At 43.7% G+C, this 24,313-nt stretch overlaps 1 protein-coding gene across 2 annotated transcripts in view; it reads right to left on the bottom strand.

Moving 5' to 3' along the window:
- The window catches only part of DCDC2 (doublecortin domain containing 2), a 445,801-nt gene that overhangs the window by 417,921 nt on the left and 3,567 nt on the right, over positions 1–24,313 (bottom strand). For both annotated transcript variants that reach the window (XM_029590761.1, XM_029590762.1), the window contains exon 2: positions 9,691–9,736. In XM_029590761.1, the coding sequence (XP_029446621.1) occupies positions 9,691–9,736 (46 nt within the window). The remainder of the gene's footprint in view (positions 1–9,690; positions 9,737–24,313) is intronic.

A 24,313-nucleotide genomic window follows, 5' to 3' on the forward strand; every position in this document is an offset into this window, starting at 1 on the left:
GTACATAAAGCCTGTGTAATCAAGAAAGTAAGTTCTTCCTTATGGAAAAGCCAACCATTGCTAAACCATACTCCCCTTCAGGAAGCAATTCTCGTTCATCCAGATCTTCATCGCTAACACCATCATCAGGGTATCTAAAATCATCCAAGAAATCTTCAGATCCAGAATAAATCAAATCCTCTTTTCTTCTGACTGTTTTTGGACTCCTTTCTTCCCTCTGCTGCATCTGAAGGAGAAGAAAATCCTGCGACTGATTTAGGGACTGAACTCTGGCACACTGAAAAGCTTGCTTTAAGCATCTTAAAAACTCCTTGGAAAGGGAGACCCAAGTCACAGAGGAAACATCTACAGCAGAAGGAAATGATCCTGAAACTCCACTATGAGCTGGACCGGTATTAATCTGATCAAAAGGAGTCAGAGAGGGAGGTTCTTTCTCCTATCACTCCCTTGCAATGACTGAAATTCCTGAGTCAAAGAAGCCCAAGGTACAGTGCTACTGAAATTAGTTAGCCTCCATTGTTCCTGACATGCACACATAGCTTTTCAGAAGTACTACCATGCAGCTTCTTCGTGCTGCAGCTCAGACAGAGCACGGGCTTTTCCCTCTTTCAGCTGAGGTGGCCCATAACAGCACTTCAAGACAAACACAGCAGGGAATAAAAGTTTAAATTTAGCAATTCTCACCCTCCACAAAAACACCTGTGAAGAACCCCACAAGAGAGACAGGCTTTCTTTTCTTAGTAAAACAGAGTTCCCCGCAACCTTGTGTTTTGTTTTTTGGGGGGGCTCTTTTTTTTTTTTAACTTTATTGCACAAGTACAAAAACACACACTTTCTATATTCTTTTTTGTTTTTAAAGAGAAAAAGGCCAGGCAAAGTAAAAGAGAAAAACAGAGGGGAGGGGGAGAGGAGAAGCAAAGCTAATCTTGAATTCACACCAGCAACCTAGGTCTGGCACTGCTCAACTGAAGGAGAGAGAAAACTTTTCACTTCAGGAGTTTCCTAAATTTAGATCCACTAGACCCAGGACTAAACTCAACTGAGGGAATGAAAACTATACTTTCACCTCAGGAGCAGTCCTAAAGAATTCTTGTTTGTCTATTCAGGCCTTAGTCCACAGCACGGGATGTTTGCCTACCATCTACTGAAGATACAGAATACTGGCAGACTGAGATCTGCATGGGTGCCTATAAGGGATGACATCAGCAAACTTGTTAGTTTCTGTCTCCATCTGCTGGACAGGGAACATTAAACCATTTACCTGGACTGGTCTGCATGGATGAAAAGGAAAGAGCAGGTTCTCATTTCCTGAGTTAGAAAACAGTCAAGATGTAGAACTGGGCCATCTCCCTGTTCATTGTAATTTCTACCTTTAAAGTTACATTGTAAACCGGTATGATGTATGCATACTAATACCGGTATATAAAAGTTTTTAAATAAATAAATAAATAAATCTCTCAGAATAGTTCTGAGAGCCACATATTTGGCAGAGAAGGACCACATCCTAGAAGACAGATTAAGTCATCACCTAGACCACCACAGATGATACATAGACCAGGACATGGCAAGCAAAATCTCCTTCTAGTGGGCACAACTATGGTGGATTTGTTTGCAACTGTCCTAGACAGAAAGGTACCTGTCTTCTCCAGGAGAAGATAAGACAGACAAACTGCAGACATCTTCTTTATTCTTTGCGGAACAGGTCTTCTTTATGCATCTCTTCGAATACCCCTATTAGTAAAAATCTTAGCTAAATTCAGAAGGGACCGGGAAACTGTAATATTAATTTCTTTCTTTTTGCCACAAAAGAGGGATGCTTGCTGATTTATGTATAATTAACATGAGTGAGTATTACAACTTTCAGAATCTTGTATACATTGCTGCATGAAATCATGTATTTGGACTAAGTATAATCTTTAACAGGAATCCACTCATGCCTGGATGCAAATCTAATGAAGGCAAACTATGACAAGGTCAGTGCTCTCATGGAAACTAAGCTTCTGTTTTGCTACACAGACCAATGCAGCGTCAAGTGTTTCCAAGTATAACAACACAGAAAGGAAAACATGTCTGACTACAAATGTTTGAGCAAATACAATGTATCTGCTATTGCTCTCAAAGAAAATGCCATAATTACATCTTGTCAAGCAAAACAAAACAAAGCAAAGTGTCGTATGACTATCATGATGCAGGCTCTATCAATTTGAGGGCCGAGGTGATGCAACAAACAATTCACCAAATTATGACAAACAGGAAGTCAATTACTTTCCAGATGTCCCTATTCAGGCTCTGCAGAAATCGAACATACCACAAAAAGCAGCTATGTTCTCTGCAGGGACATTAAGTACATCTGGCCCAGTTTGATATTACAGAATCCCAATATATTTTTTCCCAAGCAAGTCTCTTCTCATCCAGATAAAATATAGTCAGCATTCAGCTTACTTCACTTGGTATCATGAAGTAGATATTCAGCACTACTTAGCTAGATAAATAGGGACTTATCCAGCTAAGTGGCAGTGGCTAAACTTCCAATCCCATTCAGCAGCAAGTAAGTAGCTAGCCGGCTAAGTGGTGGGCAAGATATGGTGGGCAGATGCCTTATCCGGCTACCTTAGCCAGATAAGTAGCAATATTAGAGAGGGAGAGAGACTAGCCATAATGTCTTCTCCCTAGATAGGTATTTGTATCCCTATGGTAGGCCCACCTAGTAACTCGAGGCGAGGTTTAGGTATTAGTGTAGGGGGTTAGGGGCCACCTTGACATTCAACGTGAGACGTACGAACAGAACAGTGCTCTCTTGTGAAGATTTGATGACCTACAGAGAGAGGAAACTCACCCATAGATGAGATTTGGGCAATGTTCTCTCCATCTAGCTTGATGTTACCCAGGTAGAGAATCGTGTTCCAGACTCTAGTACATAAACACAGTACAATATTTCATATCCTTCTGACACTGGGGAAAAGTCTCAAATGACTTGTGAATTACACAATCTGAACCATCCATCCTTAGCCAACTAAGGGGATTATTTACTAAGGCTTTTCTTCCATTCTGTGTCAATGGGAAAAATGCTTAGTAATTCAGGCCCTAACAGGCCGATACAGTAAAAGTCACGGGAGAGCGGGCAAGCGGGCAAGCGCCCGCTCTCCTGTGCGCGCAATTTAGTATTCAAATGAGGGCCCGTGGTAAAAAGAGGCGCTAGGGACACTAGCGCATCCCTAGCGCCTCTTTTTTGACAGGAGCGGCGACTGTCAGCGAGTTTGACAGCCGACGCTCAATTTTGCCGGCGTAGATTCTCAAACCAACTGACAGCCACAGGTTCGGAAACTGGATGCCGGCAAAATTGAGCGTCCGATTTTCAACCCACGAGCCGTGGGCTGATTTTAAATTTTTATTTTTTTTAATTATTTTTTTACTTTTGGGACCTCCGACTTAAAATCGTCATGATATTAAGTCGGAGGGTGTACAGAAAAGCAGTTTTTACTGCTTTTCTGTACACTTTCCCGGTGCCAGCAGAAATTAACGCCTACCTTTGGGTAGGCGCTAATTTCTGAAAGTAAAATGTGCGGCTTGGCTGCACATTTTACTTACTGAATCGCGCGGGAATAACTAATAGGGCCATCAACATGCATTGCATGTTGCCGGCGCTATTAGTTTCGGGGGGTTGGCCACACATTTTCGACGCACTATTACCCCTTACTGAATAAGGGGTAAAGCTAGCGCGTTGAAAACGCGCGTCCAAACGTATCTGCCTGTAAGTGTGGTTATCTCAGATGCAAACTTACTATATTTTTATCTATTTCTGTGATTCTCTATGCTCAAAAAGTCAAGATAAGAAATAGCAAGTGTGGTATATATATATCAAAATTGAGGGGCACAGTACAGCTTTCCTAAACTTATACAGAGTAATTTTACTTAATACCTTAGAAGTACAAAACTAGCTAAAACTTTAAGGCCTCTATTTCAGTGACATTCTGAACTGTTAGAAGTCATGCACAGATGTAAATCTGCTGAGACTGGGTCAAACATTCCTCATTATTTCAAGTAGTATTTTTGCAGAATAAAAAAAAAAAAAAAGACACTGCAGGTTTATCAATAGGACTACATCATATAGACAAATATAAAATGGATATACTGTACAAGCACAGGAAATGTACACAAGAATATGCTTACATTATAACATGTGTCAAAGATATCCTTTTTACCCAGCTTCTCTGTTTTCTATTAACAGATTTCTTTAAATTTGGTGATGCACAGTCTTTTGGAGACATGAGAGGAGGAGTTTTCTTAAGTTATATACACCTTTGCCACTCATAAGTTATAGAAAACTCCTCCATCTCACACTCATGATCTGTGAGAATAAAATCTGTATCTAATGGAAAATCATTGCTTTTATAATAAAGATCTCTTGCAGCAAAAACCTAACATGTTTCTTTTATATATTACATCCTCTGAGCTCCAAGAGGTGGTGCTCTTTGGCACAATGCAAATATTAAGAAGAGCACGAGAAGTAAATTTCAGAAATTGAGATCATTCTCAACATACCCTGGCTTACAAATGAAGTTTATTCCTGTCATGGTATGAAAACAAAATGAAAACAAAAAAAAAAAAATGTGCAGTAGCCTAATCAAGACATCTTCCCTACATAACTTCCCTACATAACTTCCCTACATAACAAAACTTTCTTAGTTTTCTCTAAATAAAAATGTATGGGGCTTCCGCCCTTTCTACTTATAAATCTAAACGTGATTTCATATTTTAAGACCTCTATACTCAAAGACATCCATTACAGACAAATTAAATCAGCAGTTTGCAGTAATCAGAAAATAGCAAATAGGGCCAACCCAGTGGCTTAGTGGCAGTGATCTGTGCTGTTGCATGACAGACCTGAGTTTGATTCCTGAGCCTAGCTTCTGCTCCTCGGGCCAATCAGGGCTGGGGATTCTGCAAAAACAGCATTGGTCTCTGGAGGAGGGAGTCTCAGATACTGCACAACAGCAGCCACCAACTTGCCAGGCTCAAGGTGTATGCCTACTGGGATCCAAAGAAACTACAGTCTGTGGCCTCTGACCAAGATCTGCTGATGTGATCACTGGGCTAAATGGGGGGGGGGGGGGGGGGGAATTAAGGCTCTCGACATCATAGCCCAGGAGCAGTCTGATCCAATTTATCTGGAGGTTCAAGGGAGCAGCAAACCACCAGGTCAGAAGACAAAAACAAATGACAATTAGATCTGATTTACCACGAAAAAGTGTGTTAGTGTTATACACACAAGGATGCAAGAAATTAAAGTATTTCCTTAAAATAAAATTAACCCCCTCCAACACATACAGACACAACATTGTTTAAATGCCTCATATGCCCAATTATGAAAAACTGTTTTATCTGCAACTGTTTGATTTTAAGGTTCTGCAATCACAAACCATTTGTTAAGATGCAGGCACTACAAGTTTAGAGAGAGGGGAAGCCAAACATGTTCATATGAAAAAATTAAAGTGAAATTAATAGTCAGGGAATATACCATAGAGAGTATCTTATGTTGGGAATATGTGAAGTAAGGAGAATCTGTCCTATAGCTTTTAGGAACAAATGGGGAAAGTATGCAGAGGCATGCCTTCAGGAATGCTTCCAAAACAGATTTGTAGAAAGGGGTGGTGGGGTTCTTATATTACATATAGAACATGTGTGTGTGTGGGGAGGAATGTTGTATGGAGGTGTGTGTGTGTGGGGGGGGGGGAGGAATGTTGTATGGAGGTGTGTGTGAGTGTGTGGGGAGGAATGTTGTATGGAGGTGTGTGTGGGGGGGGGAGGAATGTTGTATGGAGGGATGTGTGTGTGTGTGTGAGGAGGAATGTTGTATGGAGGGATGTGTGTGTGTGTGGGGAGGAATGTTGTATGGAGGTGTGTGTGTGTGTGTGGGGAGGAATGTTGTATGGAGGTGTGTGTGTGTGTGTGTGTGTGTGTGTGTGTGGGGAGGAATGTTGTATGGAGGTGTGTGTGTGTGTGTGGGGAGGAATGTTGTATGGAGGTGTGTGTGTGTGTGTGTGTGTGTGTGTGGGGAGGAATGTTGTATGGAGGGATGTGTGTGTGTGTGTGGGGAGGAATGTTGTATGGAGGTGTGTGTGTGTGTGTGTGTGTGTGTGTGGGGAGGAATGTTGTATGGAGGGATGTGAGTGTGTGTGTGGGGGGAATGTTGTATGGAGGTGGGTGTGTGTGTGTGTGTGTGTGGGGAGGAATGTTGTATGGAGGTGTGTGTGTGTGTGTGTGTGGGGGAATGTTGTATGGAGGTGTGTGTGTGTGTGTGTGTGGGGAGGAATGTTGTATGGAGGGATGTGTGTGTGTGTGGGGAGGAATGTTGTATGGGGTGTGTGTGTGGGGGGAGGTGTTGGAGGGTGGTGTGTGGTGGTGGGGGGGAATGTTGTCTGGAGTGTGTGTGTGTGTGTGTGGGGGGGGGTGTTGTTGGAGGTGTGTGTGTGGGGGGGGAGGTTGTATGGGGGTGTGTGGGGGGGGGCGGTGTTGGCGGTGTGTGGTGGGTGGGGGGGGCGGAGTTGTCTGGCGGTGTGTGTGGTGGGGGGGGGCGGCGGCCTGTTGTCTGGCGGTGTGTGTGGTGGGGGGGCGGCGGCCTGTTGTCTGGCGGTGTGTGTGTGGGGGGGCGGGCGGCCTGTTGTCTGCCGGTGTGTGTGTGGGGGGTGCGGCGGCCTGTTGTCTGGCGTGTGTGTGGGTGGGGGGCGGCGGCCTGTTGTCTGGCGGTGTGTGTGTGGGGGGGCGGCCTGTTGTCTGGAGGAATGTGTGTGTGTGTGTGTGTGTGTGTCCCATACCGGGTGTCCTCCAGGAGGGCTGCCAACCAGGAGGAGGGTGGCGGCCGCAAGAGGAGCCTATCCCGCTTGCAGCAGAAGAAGAGAGAGGCACCGGTGGGCCACAAGCAGAACCCATTGTGCTCGCAGCTGAAGACAAAGGAGGCCCCAGTGGGCCACAAGCAGAGCCCATCATGCTTGCAGCTGAAGACGAAGGAAACCCTTGGGTCGCGAGTGGAGCCCATCCCACTTGCAGCCAAAGTGGAAGGAGACCTGGCGGGCCATGAGCGGACCCCATCCCACTCATGGCTGAAGATGAGGGAGGCACCGGCGGGTCATGGCCGAGGAACAGTTAACAGCTGACATCAATGCAGCCTGTGAGTGTGAGGTTGCACAGAATGACAGGCACAGGAGGGTGGCTGTATGATTTAGAGCCTGTGTGCCTGAGTGAGGATGCGTGTTTGTGTGTGAGAGGGAAGCTATGTGCAGGGGCATATGAGTGTGCAAGAGAGAAAAGGAGCCTGTGTGAGAGTGTCTATTTGCCAGAGAGAGACGGAGCCTATGTGAGGAGGGAGAGGTGTGTGCAATAGACAAAGGAGTCTATGTGAGGGTGTATGTGTGTGTGCAAGAGAGAGGGAGCCTGTGTGAGAGGACAGAGGGAGGCTATGTGAGTGGGGGGTGTGTAAGCGAGAGAGAGAGACAGCCTGTTTGACTGGGGGGTGCGAGAGAGGGGGAGCCTGGGTGAAGGGGTGTGTATGTGTGAGGGAGAGCTAAACGGAGGGAGCCTATGTGCAAGGGTGTGTGAAAGTGTGAGCAAGAGAGAAAGGGAGCCTGTGTGAGGGAGAGGGGAACTGGAGATCACTGGAGAGACAGAGAAGTGAACCTTGGTAGGGGGTGCCAAAGGAAGTATCCACCCAGAGTGCCAAAAACTTTAGGCACGCCACTGTATGTGTGAAGTGCAGGAAAGGTTTAGAGAGGATGTCTGTGTGTTTAAGAGGGGTTTATAAGTGTGGGATTACGGGTGTGTGTGTGTGTGTGGTGGGGGTATATTCTCATGATTTGTATAGAAAATACCAGATGTATGCAGCATTGTACAAAGACACTTGATTGAGAGTTCATACTCTCTGGAGCTTAGAATGTTGTGTGTCTGTAGGAGGATAAGCAGGGGTGGAAGAAGCATGTGTAAGTGTACAGGCAGATTGTGCATCTTGAGACATATGCTGCTTCAGCAGGCCTGGATTTCTCAATAGGCACACTAGGCCCATGCCTATGGCAGCAAAGATCTGGGGAGCAGCAGGCTGGCTGAGGATTTGCCACCTTTCAGCTGTGCTGAATCTCACTCAGCAGAGAACAGCCCTCTGCTTCCTACTCCAGCCCCTCGCCTCCCAGGCAGTGTGCAGGGAACAGGCGAGGAGGAGTGAACAACTGCCGCAGACAGAGCAAACAGGGATAATTTTGGGGAGACTAGGAGGGGCAGAGTAGAGATAATTAGAGGGTGGGAAGAAAGGCTGGGGGGGGGATTAGAGGAGGATGGCTGTACCTGGCTGTGTGAGAGAGAGGGGAACAAGGGTAGGGTGCAGTGTTTATGTGTATGAAAGAAGGGATTGGTGCCAAATGTATGTGTATGTGTCATATTGAGTGGGATGCAAGAAGGAGCAGAATCAGAGCATGGAAAAAGATACCTTCCTCCTCTCTTTCCACTCATTGCAATTCAAATCCTCCCTCCCTTGATCTTGGATTCTATCCCCAAATCCTGAAAGCTCCCTTCCTACCTCTCCCTTCTCCCTAGATCCTGAAACCCCCTTGCCAACTCTTCCTAGTCCCTCCTCCTCTTCTTCAATCAAAGTACCTGCCTCTCTATCTCTCTTCCTCCCCATCCCAATTTCGTAATCTTTCCCATCCCCGGTCCCTCTTTCCTTCTTGCATTCCTCCTCCTCCTCCCACTCCTGATCTTTCTCCCTTGCCCTCCCCATCTCTGAGGTCTCCTCCCTGTACTGACACTTGAAATTACTTTTCTTCACCAATAAAAATAAAATGAATTATAAATTATACCAATACATATACTGTAAAACTAATGTATTTTTATAATATAAACGATAACAATGTTTTTGTTTCAGAATTAAAAAAAAAAAAAAAAAATTCCCACAGAATCTACCCCAAGCTGTCACAGAAAGCTAGGGGGACTGTGTCTTAGAGACCTTCTGCTCCCTGTTATTCAACCTCAGGTGGAGACAGGTGTGACAGGGGGGGCAACAGCACCAACAGTGCCTAGGGGATGCCAAAATCCTAAATCCATCTCTGTGCTTCAGTATCTTTTTCCCTGTCTGTCAGACTGCCTGCCTGTCACTCTCTGGGCCAGCCTGCTTAAGTGGAGGTAGGTGGAGAGGAGCTGGTGACTTTTGGAATAGGAGCAGCCACCAACATGACATAGCTTCTAACCACCGCCCATGGTAAAGCAAAAGGGATTTTTTTTTTTTTGGGAAGGTCTGTTCTCCAAAAATAGTGATCCAAAGTTTCTGGGCATCAAACTCATTCATGCTATTCAAGTTTTCTTCCAGCAAGCCAATTTGTTGATGTGCCGTCCCTTCTTTGGGGAGTTGTTTTCTCTCCAGACAAACATGGACTTCTTTCACATAATTCCATCCAGCATGGAAGGCATTAAAATAAAAAAATCAATCTCACACCTGACACAATATAAGGAGGCATTATCCAGTATATAACAGATAAAGGGTACAAATCATCTGGACAGCAAAATTAAAATTAAGATATAAGCAAAACAAAACACTAGAGAAAAAAAAAAAGTAAAATCATTTGACTGCTGAGGTTCAAAAAAGGCATCCCTACTATCATAGTCAAAAAGATGACACTATTGTTAAGACAATAAAAACAGTTGTATTACCTGAGAATCCATGGGCTTTTTCTTATTCTCTCCAATCTGCATGTAGCTAGACAAAAAAGAACAGAAGTTAAAATGATTGGCACAGATAAGGAAATTCAACATGTTACATTCTAACTAGGATGATTTCACTGTAACAGCTAGTACAGATGTTCTGACACTTATGTGAGCAATAAAGCAAATATATTTCCATTAATATAAACTAAATTTTAATGGCTATAAAACATCTCAGCTCAGCAGATCTAGAAAGTGAAAGCCTCAGTTTCTGTACAAGTAAAGAACAAAACACAGCATTACAAGCCCCACCATCAACTTCATAATCACATCCAGAGACAGGCAACTTCCAGTCCCAGTGGACCCCAATCTGCTTGGGTTTTCATGAAACAGATTAACATGCACATTGCTATAAATCTGTCTCAAGAGCATTTCATTAGAGATATCCTGAAAACCCAAGCAGCTTGGGGTCCATGGGAACTGGCTACTCCTCATCTCTTCATAAGTGCTACTACACCTGACCAAAAACCAAAGGGTGAGACTAGTTTTTACCCAAGCCTTTCATGATGTGTTTCTTTTTGTTATATTCTTGTTTTTCATGTGTTCAATGCTGTTATATTTTATTGCATGTGTTTAATGCTTTTATTATTCCTATGATTATTTCATATTATGTTTACATGTTTTGTTTTTTATTACATATGAATTATGTTATTTTATGATTAATTGATGTTTGGACTCCTTTTGTTATACTCCGCTGAGATCTTGTCATGCATCAGCAAAATAGAGATGATATTAATTAAATAAATAAATATACGCACATATACTAAAGTGCTTAGTGCAGCTGGTTCCATATTTTCAACATATATGAGACAAATATCAATTTAAACATACTTACATATTGAAATTATCAAAAATATTGTATTATTTCTCATAGATTTTGGTTCACAAAGGCACAGAAAAGAAACACTACATTATCATGGTATACTACAGTGAGGTTGATGGGAACATGATTATAGTAGGCATGATGTAATAGACAGGTGTTAAAAAAGCAGGCAAATACAGTCTAGCACTGGGATAACATGAAACATTTAGCTGCAGTGCAATGAACATCAGATGCTAAATTAAATGAAGAAAGTATATTCAAGCACAGTGGCTATCTAAAGTGGTTTTGTTTTTTCCAGTAACATGCAAGCATTTTTTCTTTACCTATTTTATTTCAATATTGAGCATTCCTGAGTAGTGCAGGGCTTATGGCTTACTATAAGAATATATACATGTATATCTTTGCAATTTGTTTATTTTGCATAGCACAATGCTGTCATATTTCCTTATCTTCAAAATTAAAGTCAAATGAAAAGGAAGATCTTTTGAAGAAAGGTTTATTTTTGAAGTCCCCTATTCTTTAAAAAAAGAAAGGCACTATTGTGCGCAAATATCTACTAACTTTAAAATTTATAAGCGTTTACATTACTATACATATTTCAAAATGTGTTTCACTTCAATCTACAGTATAAATGGGCTCTGACCGACAGCCCGCAAATGCGCAGTAGAGAGCAGCTCTACTGCACATGCGCAGAACAGAGCTCTGACAGATGTGCTGATGTTACGCGCAAGGATGGGAGATCGGACCAGGGTGTCACAGAGGGGAGGAGGAAACGGCAGATGAGCCGCCGCTCTGAGAAACGGCCTGAGTCCGTCCCTCTGCCGCCGGGGAAGGGGGTTTAGGGATGGCCAGAGCAGAGCTAAATCTCGCCCATTTTAACCGTGATGCAAAGGGACAACAGCCGGCCCCTGTAGAAGTGAAAAAGAGGGAGGGAGGAGGGCTGAGGGAGAGGGAAGGGGTTGTGGATGAGGTGAGAGAGGAAGGAAAGGGAAGATGAGAGGGCATGGACGGAAAAGGGAAGAGGATATGAGTGAGTAAGTGGGAAGGGTAAGACTGTTCTGGAGAAGAGAGTGGCTCTGACAGACGTGCCAGTCTGACTGACGGAATCTCGCCCGTTTGAACGGGCCTAACGGCTTGTCATATATAAATGAGGCCTGTTTTAACAAGTCGCTAATGTAACAACATTAGCCAATACAATTGCTTCTAATCATTGCATAAATTGTTTCCTCCCAACCCCTGGGCACCTGGTAAATCTTTCAGGTGCAACTGGTTTCCTATTCAGATATGTAATCAATCTTTGCTTTCACTTACTTGTCAGTGTACAATAAATGTTCTAGTCTGTCTACAAATAATAGAAAATGTGTTCAGAAATTTCAGTAATTTAAATAGTTGTACTGTATTTTACAGCCTCTCATTTCTCTATCAATCAACAGGCATTCTCCCAGCTATTACATGCCTTCCTTGCAAATTGTAAAATGTGTGGCAATTTGCACCGCTTTTTTTCCTGGTGGTATTTATTTGGGCACTAATCATCTTCCCTGGGCTGCTTTTGAATGGGTAAAATTCACTCTCTGACTATTTAATCAAATCCACCCTTTTACCCCTTCGTCACCAGCTCATCTTGCTTTCTCTGGAAGATTCCAAGGAAAGGGCACAGCAAGCTGACACTTTATTTGCATTTTTTTTAAACTAATGCATCATCAATTTTGTTAATGTCTTAACACATTATACAACACCACTACTGCATTTGGCATTGGCATCAAGGCTTAATACATCAGATCTATAGTTCTTTCTAGGACCCATGAGGATGTGGTGAGCATGGAGTAATGCCACTGAGGGCAGGCAGATTAAATATACTTAGGGTTGCCAACTGGCTCTAGATATTCAGGGCAGGTTGATCCAGTCCTGGTTTTACTCAACTGCATGCAGGTATTTTTAGTGTTGCTTTCCTTAGAGAATGGAATACGGAAAGCAGAATAAATACCAGCATGCAATGGGGTAAAACCAGGATTGGATCAACTGTCCTGAAAATCTGGAGCCATTTGGCAACCCTACACTTGCTTAGAAATATTTATCCACGCTAAGCAATAAGTCTCATTGCACATTTAATCTCCCCTTCTGTAGCAGAAGTCAGTTTCACAGTGACAGAGCTGCCATGTTATCCAGTTCCAGGCAAAACGATTTTAGGACAGTCCTGGATTTCTGACAACCCCACCATGATACATTAAGGGACATGCAGCCCTAAATTCAGTGGGTAGAATCGGGAACTACAAATATCATCATGCTTTGGGATGTAAGTTCAAAACCAGGACAGACCAAAAAGTCTTCCACCTGAAACAGGGTAATTTCGTAGTTCTGCATGGAGTGCTTGAGTTCCTGGCCTACTTTTTGTTTTATTTATGTATTTATTTTTATATTCCACTTTTCAGGCACTTCAAAGATATTTTCTGTTTTTCTATTATGTGCACATTTCCTAATTTGCTCTACTAGCATCCTGTACTGGAGGAAAGCAAAAAATTCACTCCATTCTTTACGAACTCTGTCATTCCTCACATTCTTACTAAGGAACCTAATTATCTCCTGCTATGCACCATACAAGCTTGCTGCAACTCCAACTACCAGTTACAGCATACTGGCCTCAAAAGAGCTCAGATGTCTACAAAACTGTCATTGTACACAGATACTTGAAAAATGAATAAAATCATGTAATACTGCAATTGGATATGTACATATGTAGGACCCTACTAGGATGCCTACTAAGGAATATGGCCTAGTAATTAGGTCAAAACAGTGTAGAGGACTATTACCATCTTTGCCACAGAACCATTATTGAAGGCTGCTGCAAAGGTTTATTTTTGCTTGCACATATGCAAGTGGCCCTTAACATCTGTATGGATTTTAGTTTGCTTCTGCAGGAGTAAGAGCTTTTTCTTTCAGGCCCTTTAATTTTTATAATATAGGTCCAAAGCCTTGACTGAGAAGTCTTAGAAAGTACAGCGATGTTTCAAATCACAGTCTATGATTGTAAAGTTTCTTACTCACTGATTTTTGAGTGTTTTATCCTTTGAGTGATTTTTGCTTTGGAGGAAAGTTTTTATCTATCCTTCCTACCCCAAAGAGAAAAATATATTTTTCTCTTTGAGTCATTTGAGATCTTTCAGTCCAAGCATGTTATTTGCCAATCCAGATTTGTATACTGCTTGTCAACATTTCCAAACAGTTTACATATTACATTCATAATTTGATAAATATAAAACAAGACATCAGATAAAACATAAATCGTAAAAAACATCAAAAAAACATAGAACAGAATTAAATATCCAACATAAAATCATTATTAGTTAAAACAGGAATATTAAAAACATTAAATTAATATTAAAGGAGTGGATACCAACTGGTTCCAGAACCTGGGAAGAGAGAGGATGAATAAGAGCTACTACATTGGTCCACCCTGGAAAAAGCAACACAGCTTCTGGCAATTCCAATATGGTACCAAAAAAGGTCTGGAAAGGAGACATTTGGAAGAGACAAAAATCAAGCATTGAGTCACAGGTATTTTCAGAGGCGTTCTGGAGGGAAAAGGGAAGCTATTCCAGTCTACCCAAGGAAGCTTTATATACTACGCAAAGTGATAGAAGGGTCTTGTGGGATAGATCAAACGGTCATATATTCACAACTTTAAGCAGCAAGAAATATTTTATCAGAGAGGCTTGTATCACCTGCAGTTTATCCCATATAAATCATGTACCTGTAGAGGAGTAGCCTAGTGGTTAGAGCAGCAAACTACAAACCAGGGAAAGCAGGGTTCAAATCCCACAGCTAATCCTTGTGAACTTGTGCAAATCACTTCATTCTCCATTGCCTCAGAATCAAACTCAGATTGGAGCCCTCTGGGGACAGAGAAATACCTGAATATTATCTGCTTTGAAGTACCAAAAAGCAGAATATAAGTCAAATAATAAATACCTCAGTAAAACTCATGTTAGAATAACATCACATTGTCCATGTTTATTTGCAATTATAAGGTAAGGAAAACATAACACTCAAATCCCTTGGAGGTTTATTCTTCCCACCCATGAAGGGCATATGATTTGGGGTGAAGAAAGAAAGAGACACTAGCTGAGACCCAGTCCTGATATTGACTGTGAGCCCTGAGACTCCATTCACCTGAGATGAAGTTACACATATAAACATAAGATATATTATGGTAGATGAGGACCACTGGGCCCAACTAGTTGCCTAATTTATTTCCTGATGCAATGTCATAGACCCCAATTGATCACTAGCTTTTACATCATATCTTCACTACTAGGGATCCTATATGCTTATCCCATGCTTTCTTCAACTCTGTCATTGTTTCTGAACCACTGCCTATTCTAGGAGGCCATTCTCTGTATCCCCCACACTTAAGAACATAAGAAGTTGTCTTACTAGGTCAAACCAAGGGGTCTATCAAGCCCAGCATCCCATTTCTAATGGTGGACAATCCAGGTTACAAGTACCTGGCAAGCACCCAAACGTTAAACAGATCCCTTGCTACTGATGCCGGTAATAAGCAGAGGCTATTACTCAAATCAACATGACTAATAGCAGTCTATGGAGTTCTTCTCCAGGAACTTGTTACTTTTGGGAGTCCATAGGATTAGCCTGTGGACTGCACTCACCTCCCCTGCAAGGCCTGCTTGACGCGCTCTCTCCTGGCACCCACTTGGCGGGCTGCCATGCTCTAACATGGCAGGATACTGCCAACAGGCCATGCAGCAGGATGCAGCCATCTGCAAGGCTAGCACGTGCCCAACACCGCATTACGTAAAGGGTCCATGCTGGAAAAAGGCTGGAGGCCCTCCCTGATGACATCATCCGCTCAGGCCTACATAAGGGCTTTGTGGGCACCAATCCAGTGCTTCAGCATCAAGTTGCATTCGTGAAGCCTTAGGCTGAGGCGGGATTGGCGCAACCTTGTGTACAGCATGTTGCTACAGCATCTGTCTTTAGCCCAGCCTTGTCTTCAGTGTTTATCTTCAGCGTCTTGTCTCCAGCTCTTGTATTGTTTTCAGTTCAGTCCTGTCTTCAGTGTTCCTTGCCTCCTGTGCATCTCCTCGTCTGACCTCCCTGCCTATCTGTCCCTTCTTCCCTTCGGACAGATACCTGAATTGATCTCAGCCTGACCTCGGACCTTGCCTTGACTGCTGCCTTCTACCAACCTCCACCTGCTTCTTGACATGCTTGAATGCTGCCTGCCACCGAACTCTGACTAGTTCTCGAACATCTAATCACCACCCACCTATGACCCTGCCATCCTAGGACCTTCTCTCCTACTCAAAGCAGAGACCACACCTAAGACCTGCCAATCCCCACACCCAAAAGACTCAACCCGAGGGGAACAAGGGCTCTTATAGGCGAAGTTCCAGCTAGGTCTCTGCACCATCTGGCTCCTCCCTTCAGGTTGCTCCAATCCTGCCTCAGCCTAAGGCTTCACGAATGCAACAGGTTGCTGAGGCCACGGACCTGGCGGGCTTATCCTCCTTGCAAGCCATTCCAAGCCTTGCACCTAGGCTACATGAACAGCAACAAACCTTGGAGCTCCTGGCTATTTCTATGGAATACTCTGACAAGTACTCTGACCAGTATTGTGGTGCTGTCCCTGTCTTCCAGAGCACCACCTCCTCTTGAAACTATTCACTGGTTGATTCCACAGGTACCAACTCCACCCCAGTACACCGGGACCCCAAGCGTTGTCGGGGATTTTTAAATCAGTCACATGCACTTCCAAATGCAGGCACTACTATTCCCAAATGACCAGGCAAAACACACTTACATATTGTCATTGCTGGACAGCTCTGCCCTGGCTTGGGTATCTCCCCTCTAGGAGAGGGGAAATCTGCTATTGCTCAACCTGCAACAATTTATGGAACAATTCAGGGTTGTCTCTGAGAAGCCCGGCCATGCAGTAACAATGACATCTGACATTCTCCATCTACATCAAGGCTCTAGAACTCTGGCGGAGTTTGCCATAGAATGTCAGACCCTGTGACTGAATTAAATTGGCGAGAAGATAGTCTGACCACCATATTCCTTGAAGGTATCTTGCCCAAAATCAAGGACGATCCTGCTGCCTGAGACCTTCCCACCTCATTGAAGGAAGTGACTAGGAAGACAGACTAGGAAGATAGATCGCCGTGACTAGGAAGTGACTAGGAAGATAGATCGCCGGCTACAACAAAGAGCTTGTGAGAAGGTGCGTTGCCTTGGCACAGAGGTTCCAGAATCCTCTTTTGCTCCCAACCGCTCCTCCTTTCATCTCACCTACTTTGGGAGAACCTATGCAGCCGGGACAGTGTCGCTTGGCCCCAGAGGAGAGGCTTCACCGCAGGCAGCAGGACTTTTACCTATATTGTGCTGGCCAGGGAAACTTGCTGGCCCAATGTCCACTGAGGTCAGGAAACCTCCATGCCTAGGGTCTTATGGGGAGATGACCCTAGGCCTTACCGTTCCAGTTCCCTGACTACCAGAACCTGTAGCTGGGTTCCATCTGCTTCTCCACTCAAGCCTTTGTGAACTCTGGCTATGGGGGGAATTTCATCCTGAAAAAACCCACCGAGCAACTTTTGATTCCCACAGTCAGTATGACCTCTTCATTGGTGATCTCTTCCATTTATGGAGACCCGCTTCCAGGTCAAGTCATTCTAACAACGGCACCCATGATCTTATTCACTGGCCAAGTACATCTGGAAAAGCTCAACCTGCACGTAATCTCCAGGACCATCCATCCTGTTATTTTGAGGGTACCCTAGCTTCAGCGGCATCAACCACAGTTCGACTGGCCTACCCTGCAACTTGCCCAATGGGGCCACGACTGCTCAGACTCATGCCTGGAACAAACTGAACCTCCTCACACTATGACCTGCCCTGGGCTCCCTCCACAGTATGCGGATTTCCAAGACGTCTTTTCAAAGAAGGCTGAAATGTTATCACCATACCACTTTTATGATTGTGGAATTGAACTCCTTCCAGGGAGCAAACCTCCACATGGACGAATCTACCCATTGTCTCTTCCTGAGACTTAGGCTATGTCCAATTACATTTGGGAAAATCTGGAATGTGGATTTATTTGACCATCTTACTCTCTGGCAGGCACTGGGTTCTTCTTTGAGGCAAAAGAAAACGGCTCTCTTAAGCATCATCAATCGTTGCCTGAACGCCACCACCAAGAAGGACCGGTACCCAATACCTCTAATAACTGAACTTTTTAATAGTCTGAAAAGAGCTATGATAATCATCAAGCTGGTCCTCAGGGGAGCAAATAACTTTATACATATCAAGGCTGGTGACGAGCAGAAGAAGGCATATAACATTCGTGAGGGACACTATGAATATTTAGTAATGCCATTTGGACTCTGCAACGCCCCCACAGTTTTCCAGAAAATGGTCAATGAGATTTTAGTGACATTCTCTACTCTTGTGTGGTCATATATTTAGATGACATCTTAATGTTCTCTCAAACACTGAACTCCCACCACCGAAATGTCTGTATTGTACTCCAATGTCTGCGAGAAAACAACCTCTACGCCAAGTTGGAAAAATGTCTCATGATGGTTTCTGGGTGGATCCTGCCAAAGTAAAAGCCATCCGGGATTGGCCCCGTCCCAAGGGGCTCCAAGTTCTACAAAGATTCTTGGGATTTGTGAATTATTATTGTCAATATATCCCAAACTACTCATCCATGGTAGCACTACTCACTGCTCTTACCCACAAGGGTGCCAATGCTAAAAGACTGGCCTCTTGAAACTCTGGAGGCATTCTGGAAGTTAAAGAACATCTTCACAGATGAACCATTTCTACAGCATCCAGATCTACATGGCCCTTTGTCCTGGAAGTCGATACCTCCTCGCTTAGCCAACACTCTCCAGAAGGAGTCATTCGGCCATGTTCCTTCTTTTCTAAAAGGTTCTCTACAGCTAAACATAATTAGTATTCGAGACTGAGAACTTCTGGCTGTTAAACTAGCCATCGAAGAATAACGACACCTACTTGAGGAAACAACACCAAATTACAATCTATACAGACCACAAGAATCTTGAACATTTACACTAAGCTCAGCAGCTTAATGCAAATCAAGCCTGACAGTCCTTATTCTTTGCTTGCTTCAACTTTGAAATAAAATACCAAGCAGAACTCAAAAACCTATGGGCCAATGCCCTTTCAGATGGAGGATGTTCCAGAACCTCTCAAACACATCATCAAGCCCACCAGGATACTTTTGGCCACTACGGTAACCGCCCCTCCAGGGAAGACTGTCATACCCTTCAGACTCCATGAGAAAGTGTTAAAATGGGTCCATAACTCACATGTTGCAGGTCATCTGGGTGGACATGAACCCTTGAATTGCTTGACTGACACTACTGGTGGCCTAAGATGATGCAAGATGTCAAGACCTACGTTGACTCGTGCCCTTCCTATGCAATGCAAAAAGCATTGCATGGCCAATCCTGAGGGTTGTTACAGCCATTTCCAACCCCCAGGGACCCTGAACCCACCTGTCCACAGACTTTATTGTGGATCTCCCACTCTCAAATAGTACCACTTTAATTTGGTCGGTAGTAGACCGATTCTCTAAGATGGCACCCTTTGCTCCCCTACCAGGCCTTCCATCTGCACCAGAACTGGTGTGCCTCTTCACAACTTTCATCTGCATGGTATACCAAAGCACATATTGTCGACAGAGGAGTCCAGTTTACTGTGCGCTATTGACACTCCCTCTGCAGAAAATTTGACATTACACTACAGCCTATCACCCTCAAGGGAACAGACAAGCGGAACAGAGCCATCACACCCTAAAATCCTTTCTCCGCTCATATGTTAATGAGTGCCAGAATAACTGGGCCACCTGTCTACCATGAGCTGAGTTTTCTCACTATACCCATATCAACACAGCTACTGGATCTTCTCCATTTCAGCTGGTTTATGGGAAGCAACCACTGCCTCCCCTACCACTACTTGTGACAGTGTCTTCACCAGTGGCTCAATTCTCCACCCACGAAATGCATTAATTATGGGAACAGACCGATCGCCTGACTGAGAGAGCCGCTGATCAAGCAAAGAAGATGGCAGTTGCCCATAGGAGACCAGCTCCTAGGTTCAGAATTGGAAAAAAAGGTCTGGCTAAGCACTTGACATTTACGCTTGCAACTCCTTCCCATGCACCAGGCTCCGCACTACATCAGACCTTTCCCTGTACTCTAGCAGCTGAGACCCATCACCTAGTAACTAAAATTACTAGAGACATTAAAAGATCCACAATATCTTCCGTGTATCACTCCTCAAACCAGTGGTGCTTTCATGGCCCTCCAGGGCACCACTTGAACCACAGGATGACCCCATTGATGGGGAAGTGGTGTACGAAGTCAAGGAAATGTTGGACTCCCGCCTTAGGGGCAAGAGGATTGAATACCTCCTTTCGTGGAAAAACTACAGCCCAGAAGAGAATTACTGGGAGCCGGCTTCCAACATTCTGGATCGTAATCTTTTGAGAGCCTTCCACCAAAATACCCCAGGAAATCCCAGGCTTGAGAGGGGCTTGGGGGGCTATTATTATTACCTCTCCTCTGTATTCTTGCCGAGGTACAGTCCATAAAACTGGACACCATACTCCAGATGAAGTTTCAGTAACAGAAAAAGGGAAATAATGTTGCCCTGTAGGTCCCTGGTGAGACCTCATTTGGAATACTGTGTACAATTCTGGAGACTGCACCTTCAAAAGGATATAAACAGGATGGAGTCTGTCAAGAGGGTTACTAAAAATGATCAGAGGTCTCTATTCTAAAGAATATATAGGGATAGTCATTGTCAATTATGTTTATTAATTTTCACAAATAATACAAGAACAAATTAATGAAGCAATGGGATCTGTACACCTCATGTCCCATATAAGTTACAGTAAAAATGAAAATGCAAAGCAAAGGTGCAAAAAAATCCCCCTCAAAAACATAAGCCTTTATCCCTTGCCCAACCCCCCTCCCATAAAGCAAACTAAAGTTAGAACAAAAAAGATCTTAAAAAGAGAATAAATTATAGAAAGAAGAAATACAGTCAAACAAAATCATTCAGTACTTGGCTTCTCACTCTAGAAGATAAAAAGACCAAATAAGGGAACCAGAAATGGAGATATTCTGCTTTAAGCTTAGGTATGTGAACTCTTTAGCTCAGAGTTTCACCATAATAGCCAAAGTAAACATTGCATTCCTCTAGTATGTAAAAATATAAGTATGTTTGACTCTCCAATAAAATATAGCTTTTTCCCTAATAAAAAAAGACTTCTGTAATCCAGAATTTTTGATATCTTCTACAGAATGGAAGAACAGAAACATCTTCAAACAGAATCAGAGCTTAGAGAAAGGCCATGACTACATCGGCTAAGGATAGACTTAAAGATCTAAACATGTATACCCTAGAGGAAAGGCAAGATAAGGGAGATATGATAGAGACATTTAAATATCTCAAGGTTTTCATGCACAGGAGCCTAGCCTCTTTCAACAGAAAGGAGGCTGTAGAATGGGATGAGGGCGAAAGGAGGTAGACTCAGGAGTAATCCTAGGAAATATTTATTTAGAGAGAAGGTAGTGGATGCATGGAATAGCCTCCTTGTGGAGGTGGTGGAGACAAAAACAGTTTCTGAATTCAAGAAAACATGGGAGAAAGCCAGGAGATCTCTGAGGGAGTGACTGGAAATGTAAGGGCTTCATAAATTGGACAGCTGTGTAGACTAGATGGGGCATATGTTCTTACTCTGCCGTCATGTTTCTAATCTGTATAGCAGCATAAGCAGCTCCTTTTTTCTATTTGTGATACCTCTCCCTATTAACCCTAGCATTTCTTTGGCTCTAGTCACTGCCCTATTTCACTAGCCTGAGATCATGATATGTGAACATCCAGAAGTCTTTCCTGCTTGGTGGACAACAATATTTCACCCACCCATCACATGCTGCTCCTTTGGATTTCTGCATCCCAAATGCGTGACTCTGCAATTTTTTGCACTGAAATTTACCTGCCTCCCAGCTGCTTACCAAAAGCAGTGTTGGGTTGATCCTCCACGATGGCGGCATCAGCAACCTAAAAAAAACAGGGCCTGCAGCTCGTGGGCATGCTCAAGATCCTGCCCTCTCTTCCCAAACGGGCTTCCTTTTGCTGGTCCTGTACTGAATTTCTGTTAGGCTGCTGCTGCTGCCGCCGCCATCATGCAGGATCAGGACAACACTGCTTTAGATAAGCGGCTGGGAGGCAGGCCCTGAAACAGCGAAGCAGCAGCAGCAATGCTCTGGTGACTGTCAAAATTCGGCACCAGAGGCAGTTGCCTATATCTAAAACCAGGTCTGTCTGCCAGCCTAACAAGGTCCTCCTGCAATTTCTCACAATCCACTTGCGACTGAACAACTAGGAATAATTTTGTGTCATCTGCAAATCTGATCACCTCACTCAGTGTTTCCTTTTCCAAATCATGTTTAAATATTAAAAAAAGTAACAGTCCCAGTATATATCTCCCTGGGCACACCACTATTTAATTTCTTCCACTAAGAAAACTGACCATTTACTCCTAATCTCTGTTTACTGTCTTTTTACCAGTTTGCAAGCCAAGTTGTGGTGCAATAGTCTCAACCTTCTATTATGAGAGCAATTTTTGAATAACTTTGGAAATTCCCGTCACTCCATATTCAGTTAAGATCAAAGGTTTATACATTATAAATGTTTCTGGCGTGCATATCATTATGACATGCAAAAATTAAAAGAAGTGTGTGGGGCGGGGGGGGGGTCCATGAAACTTTTGAATTTAAAAAGGGGTCTGTGTTTCCTGAAAGGTTGGGAATCCCTTATCTAGAAACTTTACTTCCCTAGCATATCCCATGACGTTTACCCAGTCAATATTGAGGTAATTGAAATCTCCCATTTTTATCTTGCTGCAAAAATGTGTTGATTTTCCTAATTTTTGTTAGCATTTCATCATTTGTCTGTTCTTTCTGGCCAGGCAGACAGGAGCATACCCTCACACTATATGCCTCCCAATCACATATGGAATTTCTATCCATACAGATTCTACAGCTCATTTAGTCTCCTGCAGGATAGTTATCCTATTTATCTTACATAATGACACCCATACACACCTATTTGATCCATTCTATCATTGCAATATTGGTTATCCTCCTTCCACCATCTCTCTGAAGTGCCAATTAGGTCTAACTCTTTATTCAGTACTTTACATTGTAACTCTCCCATTTTACTTTTTAGACTTCCTGCATTTGCATAAAAACATTTCAAGGAGTGTTTTGTTTTTGTATATACAATCTTCCCTGCAGTTGACAGGGATAATTTGGATGTAAGCGAATTGTACACTTGTTCTGAGGCGTGATTGGCACAGCCTGCAGATGAACCTGCTAAGCCCCCAGTGACAGCTGGCAGACATGCCCTGGGCTGGGACAGAACTGGGGCTTCACCTATACCAGCCCAATTCCCGCAGGCTGAGCCCATGGGTTCCAGGAGCCAGCAGGACTTAGGCAATGGTCCCACAGGGCAAGGACAAAGAGAGTCTGGGGCCGGGCTAAGGTCAGGGCAGATGGCAAACAGAGAATCATCTGGTCCAGGCCAAGTTCAGGGCAGGCAGTGAGAAGAGCACAGACCCGGTCCAGAGCAAGGGTCAGTGGCAGGCAGCAAGCAAGAGAGTGGTCAATGTCCGAAGCAATGGTCAAAGGCAGCAGGGAAGAGAACTGTCAGTGTCCAAAGCAATGATCTAAGGCAGGAATTAGGCCAAGACAGACAAAGGCGGGAGAGGAGACAAGACACGGAAGACCAAAATGAGGTAGGGCAGACAAGGCAGGACTATGGGAGCAGGGCAAAGAGCAAGACAACAAAGCAAGACAATGGGCAAGGAGACAAGAAGGACAACAAGCAAGGCAATGAGGAGTAAAGGCATAGGAAACAACATGCACTGCTAGCTGAGGCAAGTTGCTGGAGTCGTGACTAGGTTTAAATATCCAATCATGTGAATTCATCAGGGAGTGCCGGAGCTGGGCTTTCCTGATGCGAAGCCCTTAAGAAGTGGCCCTAAGGCAGGCCATGGGCAGCGTCTGTCAGCAGCATCCATGCCACATTGGAAGCAGATGGTGTCCTGAGGATGAGTGCGGCTGGTCACGGGGAAGTCCCATAACTGACAAAATGTTACATTGGCTATTCTTGCCTTTATCGGAACCTCTTTATCAGGGTGCTCTAACTTACCTGTTTTGTTAGAAGATACCACCCACCAAAACATGCACTGCTGAGAGACTGTCTACTTCCACCCATGTTCTAGTTTATTTATTTTATTTACTTAATTGAATATATTTAATCACTTAACTGCCAAAGCTCTAAGTGATTTACTCTTTCACCACACATAATGAGTTTAAAAAATGCTCTTTCCTTTTTAAAGGTTAGCGCCAGCAGCCTGGTTCCATCCTGGTGAAGATGGATCCCATCCTTTCAAAACAGGCTCCCCCTTCCTCAGGATATTCCCGAGTTCCTAATAAATCTAAAGCCCTGACTCTACACCATCATCTCATCCACGCATTCAGACTGGAGCGTTGTCTTCCTCTGAATCAATGTATGCACACTTCTGGCAGCACATTTATTTACCAATTACACTCTGAAGGGTATATCTGCTAACTAGGAGGTATGTGCAAGTTAAAGAAGAACTACTTTCAATACTGAATGGTACAGCATCACACT

Source organism: Rhinatrema bivittatum, chromosome 2, assembly GCF_901001135.1.
Source record: "Rhinatrema bivittatum chromosome 2, aRhiBiv1.1, whole genome shotgun sequence".
NCBI classification, from domain to species: domain Eukaryota; kingdom Metazoa; phylum Chordata; class Amphibia; order Gymnophiona; family Rhinatrematidae; genus Rhinatrema; species Rhinatrema bivittatum.